The sequence below is a fragment of the Mesocricetus auratus genome, unplaced genomic scaffold (genome assembly GCF_017639785.1).
Source record: "Mesocricetus auratus isolate SY011 unplaced genomic scaffold, BCM_Maur_2.0 Super-Scaffold_4256, whole genome shotgun sequence".
Classification (NCBI taxonomy): Eukaryota; Metazoa; Chordata; class Mammalia; order Rodentia; family Cricetidae; genus Mesocricetus; species Mesocricetus auratus.
In genome coordinates this window covers 78,367,040-78,380,191 of record NW_024429182.1, presented here as the reverse complement: position 1 = coordinate 78,380,191, position 13,152 = coordinate 78,367,040, and the positions used below count along the sequence as shown (strand labels likewise).

General features: G+C 45.9%; 1 protein-coding gene across 4 annotated transcripts in view; it reads left to right on the top strand.

Moving 5' to 3' along the window:
* Positions 1-13,152, top strand: part of Vwa3a (von Willebrand factor A domain containing 3A) — a 62,859-nt gene that overhangs the window by 18,670 nt on the left and 31,037 nt on the right. For all 4 annotated transcript variants that reach the window (XM_040755335.1, XM_040755324.1, XM_040755329.1 and 1 more), the window contains 5 exons: positions 1,885-1,939; positions 6,754-6,852; positions 7,644-7,750; positions 12,284-12,409; positions 12,996-13,104. In XM_040755335.1, coding sequence (XP_040611269.1) covers positions 1,885-1,939; positions 6,754-6,852; positions 7,644-7,750; positions 12,284-12,409; positions 12,996-13,104 — 496 coding nt within the window. The remainder of the gene's footprint in view (positions 1-1,884; positions 1,940-6,753; positions 6,853-7,643; positions 7,751-12,283; positions 12,410-12,995; positions 13,105-13,152) is intronic.

The following is a 13,152-nucleotide window of genomic DNA, read 5'->3' as shown; positions in this document are numbered from 1 at the left end:
GTTATCTGTACATAGAAGATGATGAACCACTGGGGCTCAGCAAAGATACTACACCTCCCAAAGGTCACACTGTCCGTAAATGACAAAGCAAGTTCTCTAACACAAGCATGTCTCGGTGTGAGGCTGTGTCTTCATCATACATTCACACTGGTGTCTTCATCATGACTCCACCTGCTCCCTAGCCTCATGAACTTACGTCTACCAGCCTTCAGCCCTCCCATGTTCTTCTCTCCCAGTGAGGCACCTCAGTAAGATTCAAGTGACTAAGGCCTTCCCATGAGCACCTGTCACCTGCTAGTGGCCACCCCATCAAGGGAGTGTTTGCTTTGCTATAGGCACAATGGTCAGTACATGCTCTTGGCAACTTTTTAGAAACTGATATTTTTATTAATCAACCCAAGAAATGGCTGCTACCCTGCCAGTGGTACAGCTTTGTGTTCAGTCCCCAGAAGACTTGGGACGGTTTCTTCTGTAAAGACTCATATCTGAGAGGTCAGAGAGAGGGCTCAGTGGCTAAGAGCACTTGTTGCCCTTGCGGAGGACCTGAGTTTGATTCCCAGCAATCTCATGAATGCTCACAGCCACACATAACCGCAGTTCCAGGAGATCTGATACCATCTTCCACTTCTGTCTTCCATGGGCACCAGACGTACCCATGGCGTGGATACATCCAGGGAAAACACCCAAAAATACAAAATAAATAACTTTTCAAAAGACTCAGATCTCCGTAAGAGCAGGCTTGTCCCCCACCTTCCTCATGAGAACACTGCCCCATGCTCTGGCCCCGGAAGCTCACCCAGAGTCATCAGCCCCTTGTTCCATAGGAGGGATGTAGCCAAGCCCTGACCCCCCACAGCCTCCACCCCTGGCCCCCAGCCTGGTGTCCTTTTGCTCTCTCTCTCTCTGCTACGTTTGCCTTACATTCTCCACAAGGCCTTAAAAATTCAGCCAACCAGGTAGCTCACGCCTCTAATTCCAGAGTGGGGAGGCTGAAGCGAAAAGACAGTCTGAGGCTGGGCCTGTGAGATGACTCCTCGAGGAAAGGCCGCTGCTCCGGCCTGGGGAGCCGAGCTGACTCTCGCGACTCTAGAAGGCGGTGGGAGCTGCTGACTCTTACTAACTTGCACCAGAACACACACACTTTCTCCCACCCTCCCTCCCTCCTCCTCTCCCCTCCTCCAACATGCATACACACAAGCACACACCAAGTAAGTAAGTAATTTTTAAAATTAAAAAAAAAAAACAGTAAAAGAGAGAGTCTGAGATCAAGCTGGGCTGTGGAGTGAGATTCTCCCTCAGAAATGTAGAAAAGGCTGGGCATGGTGGCACACACCTTTAATCCAGCAATAGGAAGGTAGAGGCAGACGGAACTCTGTGAGTTTGAGGCCATCCCGATCTACATAGCAAGGGCTAGGCCAGCCAGGGCTACACAATGAAATTGAAACACTGTCTCAAAAATAAAATAAAAGAGAAAGTTTTTAATTAAAAATTTAAATAACCAAAACTTGTAAAGTCCTAGCCACCTTCCCCTGTGTGTAAGTATAAGTGGCAACGCTTGGTGATAAACCTTCCCCTGTAAGTAAGAATGCTTGGTAATGAACCTTCCTCTGTGTGTAAGTGACAATGCTTGGTGATGAACCTTCCTCTGTGTGTAAGTGACAATGCTTGGTGATGAACCTTCCTCTGTGTGTAAGTGACAATGCTTGGTGATGAACCTTCCTCTGTGTGTAAGTGACAATGCTTGGTGATGAACCTTGGCCTGTGTGTAAGTGACAATGCTTGGTGATGAACCTTCCTCTGTGTAAGTGACAATGCTTGGTAATGAACCTTGGCCTGTGTGTAAGTGACGGCGCTTGGTGATGAGTCTCTCTGGTGTCTCCACAGCACTATCGAACTCTATCAGCAGAGGATGCAGTGGCTCACTGAGAACAGCAAGAAGGTAATGTCATATGTGTGGCTCTTCATGCCATCCTCAACCCAGCTGCTTGTTTAGAGTCCTTTCCCTTGCAGATGATGGCTTTCTAGTGACAGTTGCTTCCACTAAAACACAGACCTCCTAACCCACACACCTGAAAGCTGCAGACACACTGTGTTCTTATTGCTGAGCTCTTACAGTCTCCAAGACCCTAAAATTAAAAAACCCATGTAGGCATGGTGGTACACACCCGTAGTCAGGGGCCAGAAGAGGGCATCAGGTCTCCTGGAACTGGAGCTATTGACCATTGCTAGTCACCATGTGGGTGCTGGAAATGACACCCAGGTCCACTGAAAGAGTTGCCAATGTTCTTAAAGGCTGAGCCATCTCTCCACCCCCCAACCCCCACCTTACATTTCAAAAGGAAGAGCTTGAGCTCAAAGTTTTAACTTCTGGTTCCAGGAGGGCTGGCAATGCCCTGGGGGAGACTCAGCCTTCATTTGAGTCATAGATATCATGAATATTTATGGATCAATATCAGGTGAATTATGAGTACAATGAATATTTATGTGAGATAAATATCAGGTACCATTCTAGAATGAAGGGTATAAACAGGCTATACTCGAGGCCAGTTAGCAACAGTTCTGTACAAAGAAATGAGGCAAGTGGGAAGCCATGAATATGTTGGAAAGAGGGTTCTTTGCATAACACAGTCAGGGAAACTACCCCGAGGAAGGGACACGGGAACAGACAAGTGACCGGAAAGAAGAGAATGTCCCAGGTAGAAAACTCAGCAAGCACAAAGGGCCCAAACCTGTGGCATGTTCCAGAAGCAACGAGCAGGGCAGTGTGTCAGAGTACAAGAAGCCATGTGGAAACCAGACACGAGGCTGGTCAGGAAGACACGTTTCAAAGGGCCAGCCTGGCTCCTGTCTGGATGCACAGTCAAGTACACAGAAAGAAACACAGGACAGGCACGGTGAGAACCACGGTGACTTAGAGTCAGGTGCTGCTGTAGACTGGAGGAAATAGTGGAGCAGCAGGATTTGTGGGTGCCGAGGCCAATGCTGAAAGCCATTTACTGAACTGTGAAGGGCGAAGGGAGGGACAAGTTTGGGGGAAACCAGGAGGCCTTGTCTGGGACCTAAGAAGTAAGAGACTTTCACCAAACTCCAGATGGAGTGGAAGAGCAGTGGTCAATGCAGGGGCACATGGTGAAGGGCCAAGAGAGATCTTGGTATAGCCCTGGGCACCCACAGGCGTTCAAATGAGAAACAGAGACGCATGAGTTCAGGGGTTGGGGATTTAGCTCGGGTAGAATGCTTGCCTACAAGCACAAGGCAGTGTCAGCGCTATTTAAAAACGGAAGGGGTGTGCAACAGTGGTTTCCAACTGGTGTATGCTTAATGGTGACTTTGCTGTCACAGGCTGTTTGGCTAGTGATATGGAGGTGTTCCTGGCATTTGTTTAGAAACATCCAGGATACTATTAAACACTCTGTTCAGGTCAGCTTCCCATAACAGAGAACATCTCCAGCCTCAAACATCCACCATGCCAAAAGCCCTGATATAGATCAAGTTGAGAGTGGATGGTGCATTGCTGTGACCTTTCACCTCACAGTCCGTCATGAAAGGAAGTCAGGGTGGGAATCTGGAGGCAGGAGCTGATACAGAGACCATGGAGGATGCTGCTCACTGACTTGCTCCTCGTGGTTTGCCCTGCCCGCTTTCTTATAGCATCAGGACTAGCAGCTCAGGAGTGACACCGCCCACAGAGAGCTGAGTTCTTCCCCGTCAATCACTTATTTTAAAAACTGCTCTTCAGGCCTTCCTATAGCCAGATCTTATGGGGGCATTTTCTCAGCTGAAGTTCACCTCATCTTGGAAGACTCTAGCTGTGTCAAGTTGACATTAAAAACAGCCAGCACACCAAATTAAAAATCAGTGTTTTGGAATGGAGAGATGGCTCAGTGGTTAAGAGCACTGGTTACTCTTTCAGAGGTCCTGAGTTCAATTCCCAGCAAACACTTGGTGGCTCACAACCATCTACAATGGGATCTAATGCCTTCTTCTGGCATGCAGGTGTTACATGCAGATAGAGTGCTCATATATATAAAATAAATGTGAATAATTTTTTTAAAAAATCAATGTTAGTTTTTAGCACTGTAGCAAAAATACTTGGGGAAAAATAAAGGAGGCATGATTGTCTTTGGTTTATGGGTTCAGAGGTCTCGGTCCATTGTTGACTTAAATCCGTTGCTTTTAAGCTGTGATGAGGCAGAACACCGTGGTGGGGGACATGTGACAGATCACAGATCACCTCATGACAGCTGAGGGGAGAGAGCAAAGGAGGAGGAAGAGGAAAACAAGAGAAAGGAGAGAGGAAGGGACATAGGACAAAATATAAACCCCAAGGACATGCCCTGGTGACCATGTTCCTTTAAGTAGGCCTCTACCTTCAAAACTTTCCACCAATAATAACCATACTATTAACCCCATAATAACCCCAAGTTATGGCTCTGTCCTAGATTAGGGCAGAGAGCTCATGGTCATTGGATCTATCACCTGGGAACCAAGCCTAAACACATGAGCCTTTGGGGAAACACTTTGTAGGCAGCCTCCAGGGCAGGACACAGTGTCTGCCTTTTGAGGAAGGGTAAATAAAGATAGAGTCTCACTCTGTAGCCCAGGCTAGTCTTGAGCTCACAACAACTTTCCTGCCTCAGCCTTTCAAATAGTGAAACTATGACAGGTGAGATTCTGCATCTCTACTGAGCAGGATGGTGATGATGCTTAGGTGACGCTCATGCAGCAGGTTCCCAGAACACCACAGAGAGGAGGGTCTCTCTAACAAGGGACTAAATGCCATATGCTGACAGATTGTGTCATTGCCAGACTGTGCCACTGGCTACTCAGACAGAGTGCAAGGAAGTTGTGAGTGTAGATGTGACCTTGAGTTTGGTAAGGTCACTAATCTCCTTCACAAGTGTGGTGGCTTCATAAGGAGGTGAGAACTGAACTTGAATCACAGAGACACGGAAGATAAGGCTGTACAGCTCTAATTGGAAGCAGAGTCTAGCCTGCTCATATGGTGATGGAGATTATATAGACATCCACAGGAGTGTTGAACTAGGAGAAGGGCCAGTGGCAGGACCAAAGTCCCTCTTTAACCAGAGAAAATCCAATAACTGAGTCACAGGGTTGGCTTAAAGCATGAGGCAGTAGTGCTAGGTGCGCTGTTACAGAAACATGTAGCATGTTGGTAGATTCTTCAGGGGAAGATTTTGTTTTTATTATATAGCCATTGTACAAAATGATGGGTTTCACTACGACACTTTTCTTCATATGTCTACCGTTCAGCTTTGCTGACACTCATACCCAGGGCCCTCACCTTTCTGTTCCTTCCACTGGCTCCCTTCTTCAGGAGCGTGTGCATGGTATGTATGCATGTGCTTGTGTGTGTTGTGTATGGATGCACACACCCAAGCAAACATGCAAGGAGGCCAGTGGTTCATGTCAGGAATCTGACTACCTTTGTTTTTGAGACTTCATTAAACCTGCAGCTCACCATGTAGGACACACTGACTATCCAGTGAGTCCCTGGGATCCTCCTGTCTCTGACCTCCCAGCCTCTGGGGTTACAAGACTTGTGCCTTCTTGCTTAGCTTTTATGTGGGTGCTGGGGTTACAGAACCAGGTAGGTCCTCATGCCTGTACAGTAAGCACCCCAAACCCAGGAAGGTTTTTTCCCCAGTTTTTTGTTTGTTTGTTTTTTGTTTTAATGTGCATTTGTGTTTTGCCATGGGTTTCAGGTTCCCTGGAATTAGAGTTACAGATAGTTGTGAGCTGCCCTGTGAGTTCTGGGAGAGCAGTCAGTACTCTTAACTGCTGAACCATATTTCCAGTCCCCGGTTTTCATTTTTGTTTTGTTTTGTTTTTGTTTGTTTGTTTGCTTGTTTGTTTCCGAGACAGGGTTTCTCTGTATTTTTTTAAGTTCTCTACAATTGGTTTCCATATTATGAATAGAAATGGAGGAAAAATCACTTGCTGAGGAAGTTCAGGAAAGGGATGTTGGAGGACAACAGAAAATGTCGTACTTTCATCCTTGACAGAAGAGTGAACTAATGGGGAATTAGACCTCTACTAAGTTCTTCTGCCCTGTAGGATTATGAGTTCGTATGAGTAAGAGCTCTAGTTCCCACCAATGCTCTCACTGTGGGGTAAACGCACATGTGGAATCTAACAGCATTGACATGGGGAGAGTAGCCACTGTTAGAAGCATAACTAGAAACTCAAAGAAGTACTATGGCTGCTGTTGGGCTTCACAAAAATGTCCTTCACTGAGAAGACAAAGCGTAAATAGAACAGAAAGGATCTAGGTAAAATAGCCTGATAGCATAGACATCTGACATCACATTCACCAAAGTATGCTTTCCTGCAAGTTTTCTGTAACAATGTGTGTTATTGTATGAAGCTGTTGTAACTGTGTGTTATTGTATGAGGCTGATATAACAATCTGTGTTATTAGGATGATGTAACAATGTATTATTATATGAGGCTATTGTAACAATGTGTGTTGTTGTATGAGGCTGGTGTAACAAAGCTTGTTATTGTATGAGGCTGGTCAGTAGCTTCAGGAGGAGGCTCTTAGAAAGAGTAAGCTGCCACCACCCAAGAGCAGACAGCACCCGGAACCCAAGAGCAGACAGCACCCGGAACCCAAGTTCAGAAGGACCTCAGGTCTTGCTTTGCCTTCTTTCTCTTGCAGTGAGGGGTGTTCACACCTCTGCCCCAGAAGTGCAGGACTGGGCTGTTAACACACTTCCTTTTTGATTTTAGGCATTTGGTCTCATCAAGGGAACAAGAGTGGGACTCCTCATCGATATGTCCCAGGCCAGCAGTGGCCCTCAGAAAGAAGAATTCCAAAATGACCTCACAGTAAGTCTCCTGCGTGAGGTATACCTCCCAGCCTTCACTTCTCCACCCTCTCCTGCCTGCTGTACAAACTCACTTTGTTTATAGCAAATGCAAAACAGGGCCATTCACAAAGAACAGTTCTCACTCAATTAGCACCTCCAGGGGAAGATGTGTGGAGTTCGGTAAAAACATCACCACAGACTCATTTTCACTTACAGTGTGAACTTCTAGTATTCTCCTCACCGCAGAACCTCCCAGCTAGACACCCCACCCCTGCAAAAGTCCAGGTTCCCTCAAGACAAGATGTGGACTGGACCAGTCTTTTCCTTCCCTGGTCATTTATTTGGGGATGATTGCAACATAGCACAGCACAGTGCTGGGCTCCTGGCCTTTTCCAGATGGTAAAGCTCCTCTGGTTTCCTTGGGCTTTCCAAACAAGAAAGGTGGAGTCAAATCCCAGCTACCCCTGCCAGGCTATGGGAGCCTGATATGTCCTTTGGAAAGCAAGTGGGGAGGACAATCTGGCCGCCTCACACAGCTGCCGTATGAACCTCAGATAGCAATGTGGAAGAGAGCACGTCTCCATGGAAATGTTTATAGTTTGGGATAGGCACCAACCACGTTAGCAACAGCTTATGTTGTATGAAGTTTGAGCAGAGCTTTGAGAGGCTCCATGTGGGACAGCCATCCTCATTCAGCACTGTTGAGTACAGGGCAACTCCCCACCCATGAGGGCAGCCTGTACTAGAGGGTGTAGCCAGGTTCCGCAGAACCCTGGCTGGGTGAGTCACTCATGTCCCTCTTTTCCACAGAGTCTCATTGATGAGCAGCTGAGCCTCAAGGAAAAGCTATATGTCCTGTCCTTCAGTGTCACTGCCAAACCCCTCTGGCCAGACCCTGTAGAAGTCAATACCTCCACGTGAGTGGCTGCCAGGTCGTCTCCTCCAGATGTTCACTTGCTCTGGTTCAATGGAATGTTTACATTTGTGTTTGTTTGTTTGAATTAGGGTATAGTATGGCCCAGGCTAGCCTCAGGCTTGCAATCAGCTAAGGATAGCCTTGAACTTCTGATTTTCCTGCTTCCACCTCCTGAGCACTGGGGTCATAAGTGTGCACCTAGTTTATGAGATGCTGGGGATGGAAACCTTGGCTTCATACATGCTGGGCAAACACTACCCATTGAGCTCTGTCCCTAACACTTCGCTGAATGATTAAGATGCAAACTCCAAAAGCACAATAGGTAGGGAAGCTCACAGCAATGAATACAACAGCAGAAATATAGGCAACAATTGGAAAGATGGTTACCTCCACAAGCTTTTACAAAAAAGGATAAGACCACCGCAAGACAGCTTGCTGGATTTTTAAACAATTTATTTATTACTTTCATTTTTGATTATCTGGAGATGGATCCAGGACATCGAGCATGCTGGCCAAGTGCTTTACCACTGAGCTATATCCCCAGCCCCAAACACCACTTTTATGCAGCAAACTTTATTATTATGCAAATAATAGGCACATGTTTTAAAAAGCCCAAACCATCTGAATGGATAAATAACAGTGAATGAATCTCTTTTATACTGCCATCTCTACTCTTACCACCCAATCCTTTTATATCTGTCTCCACAGACGGGCCACACACTCACATATCCGTATTCTATCTGGTTTAGGCATAAACAAGACAGCTGGGCCTGGTGGTGTATACCTGTGTGCCCAGCTAATCAAGATGCTAAGGCAGAAGGATCACAAATTTAAAGTCAGCCTGAGCTAGAGTTGCCAGCCTGGGCAACTTAGTTATACCCCTGCCTCAAAATAAAAATTGAGAGTAAAAGGAGGTCAAAGGACAAATGGCTTTGTGTTAAAGCATTGGCATAGGCTCTATCCCTAATACCACAACAAGCAAACAGCATACACAGGAGCTCATAACCCTGGTCTGTGCTGTGGCTTTTCACCCAGTTTTACTCTTATTTCCTATCACTGCTTACAGACACACCTCACTGGTAGTTGCTACATACTATTCCATTGCATAGATGCCCTCTAGTTGCACAGGCTAGTGTGGGATTTGGGAAGTAGATTCGTAAGAATGTCTGTATGTTCCAGGAAGTAGAAATTTGTTGTCCATGTTGACAACGTCTTTGATTGATCCTATGATGTTAAGTATACCATACAAGGCACTTTAAAAGAATGAACATTAAAAATCTACAGCTATTGTAATAGAATTATAATATCCATTTTGTAAATGAGGAAATGTGGGCACAGGGAACATGCGTGGCTGGGACTGCAAAGCTCAATGCAGGAAAAAAAAAAAAGCTAAGCTTAGCATAGAGGCATCTGCCACCAAGCTTGGCAACTTGAGTTCAATACCCCAGAGCCGGCATGATTGGAAGGAAAGAACTGACTCCTGACCTCCATTTGCACAGCATGGCGTGTTCAGTCTACCTCCTGTCAAATAAGTAAATGCACTAACAGCCTAAGCTTTGATCCCTTTTTGTCCAGCACCACCATAGAAGAGGGCAGTCCAGAGCTGGCCTCAACCACAGCTCTCTCTCTCTCTCTCTCTCTCTCTCTCTCTCTCTCTCTCTCTCTCTCTCTCTCTCTCTCTCTCTCTCTCTCTCTTCCTCTCTCTCCCTCTCTCAGAATAAAGTGATAAAGTGAGTGATGCCTACTATTCACAGAGTTGATGTCAGGTGAAATGAGGAGCAGGATCCTGGCATGTGACAGCTACTCTGTGAAGGAGATCATTTTCACTGTTTTCTGCTCCAGCTAGAGCCAGACGTCACTCTAAGATTGCATAGTCTTGAGAGCTCGTCAGCTGCAGTCACGCCTGGGTGTCCTTTCATCCCTGTCATTTCTCTGCCTAGAACTAGTATTTATTCCATGCCACTTGCTCCACTGTTGAGTTTTCATCACATAAACTCTTTATTTTTGAAAGGAAGTATTTATAAATACCACAACTGAGAAGTCCAGATCACTTGCCGCCATTAAGAAGTAAAAGTAAGCACAACAAAAATAGTATATTCCACCTTGAAAACAGTATTTTCTGCAGAAAGTGCTTAGATCTGATGCTTAGACCTGAGACTCCCGCTCAGTGGTGAATTATTTACAGGGCATATACAAGGCTCTGGGTTCCACCCCAGTGTTGTAGGGGCAAAAGGGAACATGACAACAAGTATTAAAACACCAAACTAGGATTTCATTTCGGTGCTGGGGTTGAACCTAGAGCTTCACAGATAAGAGTCAAGCCCTTCTGTCAGGCTGGAAGAGAGACGGAAGGAGCAGAAGTGTTGCATCTGAGTTTAGCCATGACTGCTCTAACTGCACAGAACACAGCTACACAGACATGTACCTTCCTGCACTTAGAGCCTATATAGAGTTCAGAGATCAACTCCATGCCTCATGCCAACATCTGTCTCCCCAGAAGAGCTATGTAGGGTGTGACAAGACTCAGTTCCAGGTGCTCAAGTGGCAGAGCTGCCAAGAACTGGGGTTCTAGAGTCAGGGTTTCTTGGAGATCCAGGTCTGACCAATGTTCGTTGTACCACACCAGGCATGTTCTAACTCCAAGCCTGAGTTTCCTCATCTGTAAAATGTAAATAAAGGTGTCTACCTCAAGAATTATGGTTAGATTTAAATGAGCCAAGATTTGTCTGGGCCTGGCACTTGGTAAGAGTCCCAAAGAGTCACCTGCCAAAAGGACATTTTGGTCAGCAACAGATCCAATGTGGCCCTCTAAAATTACAATGGAGCTGGATGTGGTGGTGCTTTTAATCCCAGCCCTTGGGAGGCAGAGGCAGGCAGATTTCTGTGAGTTTGAGGTCAGCTCGTCTATTAAAAAGTTCTAGGCCAACCAAGGATGGATAGATGAATGATAGATAGATGATAGATAGACAGACATCTAAAATAAAATAAAAACCAAAGACAACAGAGCTGAGCATGTCCATCTTGTCAAAGCTGCTCTGCTTTCTGTCAGCCATATAGACGACAAACAATACAACCCTGGAACAGCGTGGAATGAGTGCCGGGGTCTCGTGTATGCCAGGCAAAGCCTCTCCTAACAGCGACATCCCCAGCCCCTAGGCCCTGCTTTTGGGTAATGTTTCAGAGAACACCCATTCTTTCTATTTATAACAAAGGTTTGCTGTAAACAGTATGTAGCGGACTTTCTCATACCGCCAGCCCCAAATCATGACAGAAACTTACTAATTATGAATGTGTGGCCTCAGCCTAGACATGTTTCTAGTTAGCTTTTTAAACTTAAATTAACCCATTTCGATTCATCTATGTGCTGCCCTGAGACTCGTTTACCTCATCTATGTTCCATCCATCCTGATTGCCTGCTTCCTCCCTGTCTGTCTAGCTGGCCCCCTTTTCTCTCTGCCCACCAGCCCCGCCTAGCCCTCCTCTCCTAGCTATTGGATGTTCAGCTTTTTATTAGGCCAATCAGGTGCTTAGGGAGGCAAGGTGAAAAGCAGCACATCTTTACATAATTAAATGCAGCATAAACAAAAGCAACCTTTGCATAATTATACAAATGCAACACATCCTTACAGTGTTAAAGATTCTAGTCCATAACAATAGGACCCATTGGCAACCTCACCTCATCTCCTTGATTGTCTTATTTTCCCTCATGCTTCCTTCAATCTCCTGCCATTCAGTGAGTCACAACACTAGAAGTATGTATCATATACATACTCCACATAGCTCAGGTATATGGTAGGTTATGCCGTCTAGTTTGTATAAATAAGTACATTTAGTGATGTCACACAATGGCAAAATCACCCAGAGACATTTCTAGAATATGTCCTGGTCTATTATACAAGCATGGAGCCTCAAAGACTATTGCCAAAACCAAGGGACCGTTGGTGAAAGGGAAAGTATTGACTTAGGATTCCCAAGACCAAGTTCTCAACACAAAGGAGATTTATTTGCCACAGAAGGACAAAGGGCATGAATAAAGGACAAAGACAGGAGATAGAGGAAAGGGGAGAAGGGAAAGGGAACAACAGAGAGGAGAGAAAAGGGGCCAGGGAGGGACAAAGGGACATTTGCCCTAGATGGACCAATGACTCCTTTTGAATAGAGAGGAGACTGATGTGCCCTTAAGAAAATGGAGGGTTGTAAAGGTAAAATGGGAAAACCCCTGTTACATTGAGATGTTTAATTTTAATTGGGCATGTTAATTGGACAAGCCAAAGGTGGCTTTTGATTACTGGACTTTGGTACTTTGATAGCTGGACCTTGGTAGTTAGTCTTATATAGGAAGTGGACAAATACAAGAATGGGCCTTGGAGGCAGCTTCAGGGCGGCTAACATTTTTTCTCCTGGCAGAGGGAATTGGGGAGAAGGGCAAGGCCTGCCAGAGCCATGTGCTTGAGTGGGATGGTGTCCCTTCACTTGGAGAACCAGGTCATTAAGCTGCGCATGACTATAGTTAGGTTGCTGTGTCTGCTTCCAGCCTCCAGGAACTCAAGCTCTGGGTAAAGAAACTGCAGCCGGAGGGAAGCAGCAATCTGCTACAAGCCTTGAAGAAAGCCCTGGCTCAGAAAGAGCTGAATTCTCTGGTGACCATACTGAGAAGCTGGTGGGCCTCCTTTATTTTAAGCAGATAATAGACTACATGAAGGAAGTTGGTGACCCAAGCAGTGTCTGAGAAAAAGCATCACCAAGCATGATGCTTCACACACACTTGAGAGAATAATTCTGTATACTTGGGGCCAGACAGCCAGGGCTGCTGTTCACCCTGCATCTTACCCAGGTGAACTAGGACACAGGTGATCAGTTAAGAACGAGTAGAGGGGTGGGAAGATGGCTCAGCAAAGTGCTCTCAAACATGAGGACCTAAGTTCAGATCCTCAGCACCCATGTTAAGAAGCACTGTAAGCCTGTAATGTTAGCACTGGGAAGGTAGCCAATCGGTGAGTTCCAGGTTCAGCGAGAGACCCTAGCTCAAAAATAATAGTGATGCAGAGAGTAATGATAGAAGACACATATGGACTTCTGGCCTCCACGTGCACACATACATGCATGTAAAATCACATACAGGAACACATGCGCATATAAATAAACACACAATGAGATGTTTCCTGGGAATTACCATTTTGACTTGGGATGGTCACAGCATAGTTTCAGTAGGAGTACCCATGCCTCCTCTTCCATCTGCTCCCCAGTCCAGATCAGCCTTGTGAATTCCTGTCTGACTACATCCAGCAATCCACCATAGGACGGGACCTCTTCATACATGTCACCACCTACAAATGTGATGATCATGTGCCTTCTGTGAGTATCTGAACTTTTCCAAAGCTTCCCTTGCACAGCTGGCAATAG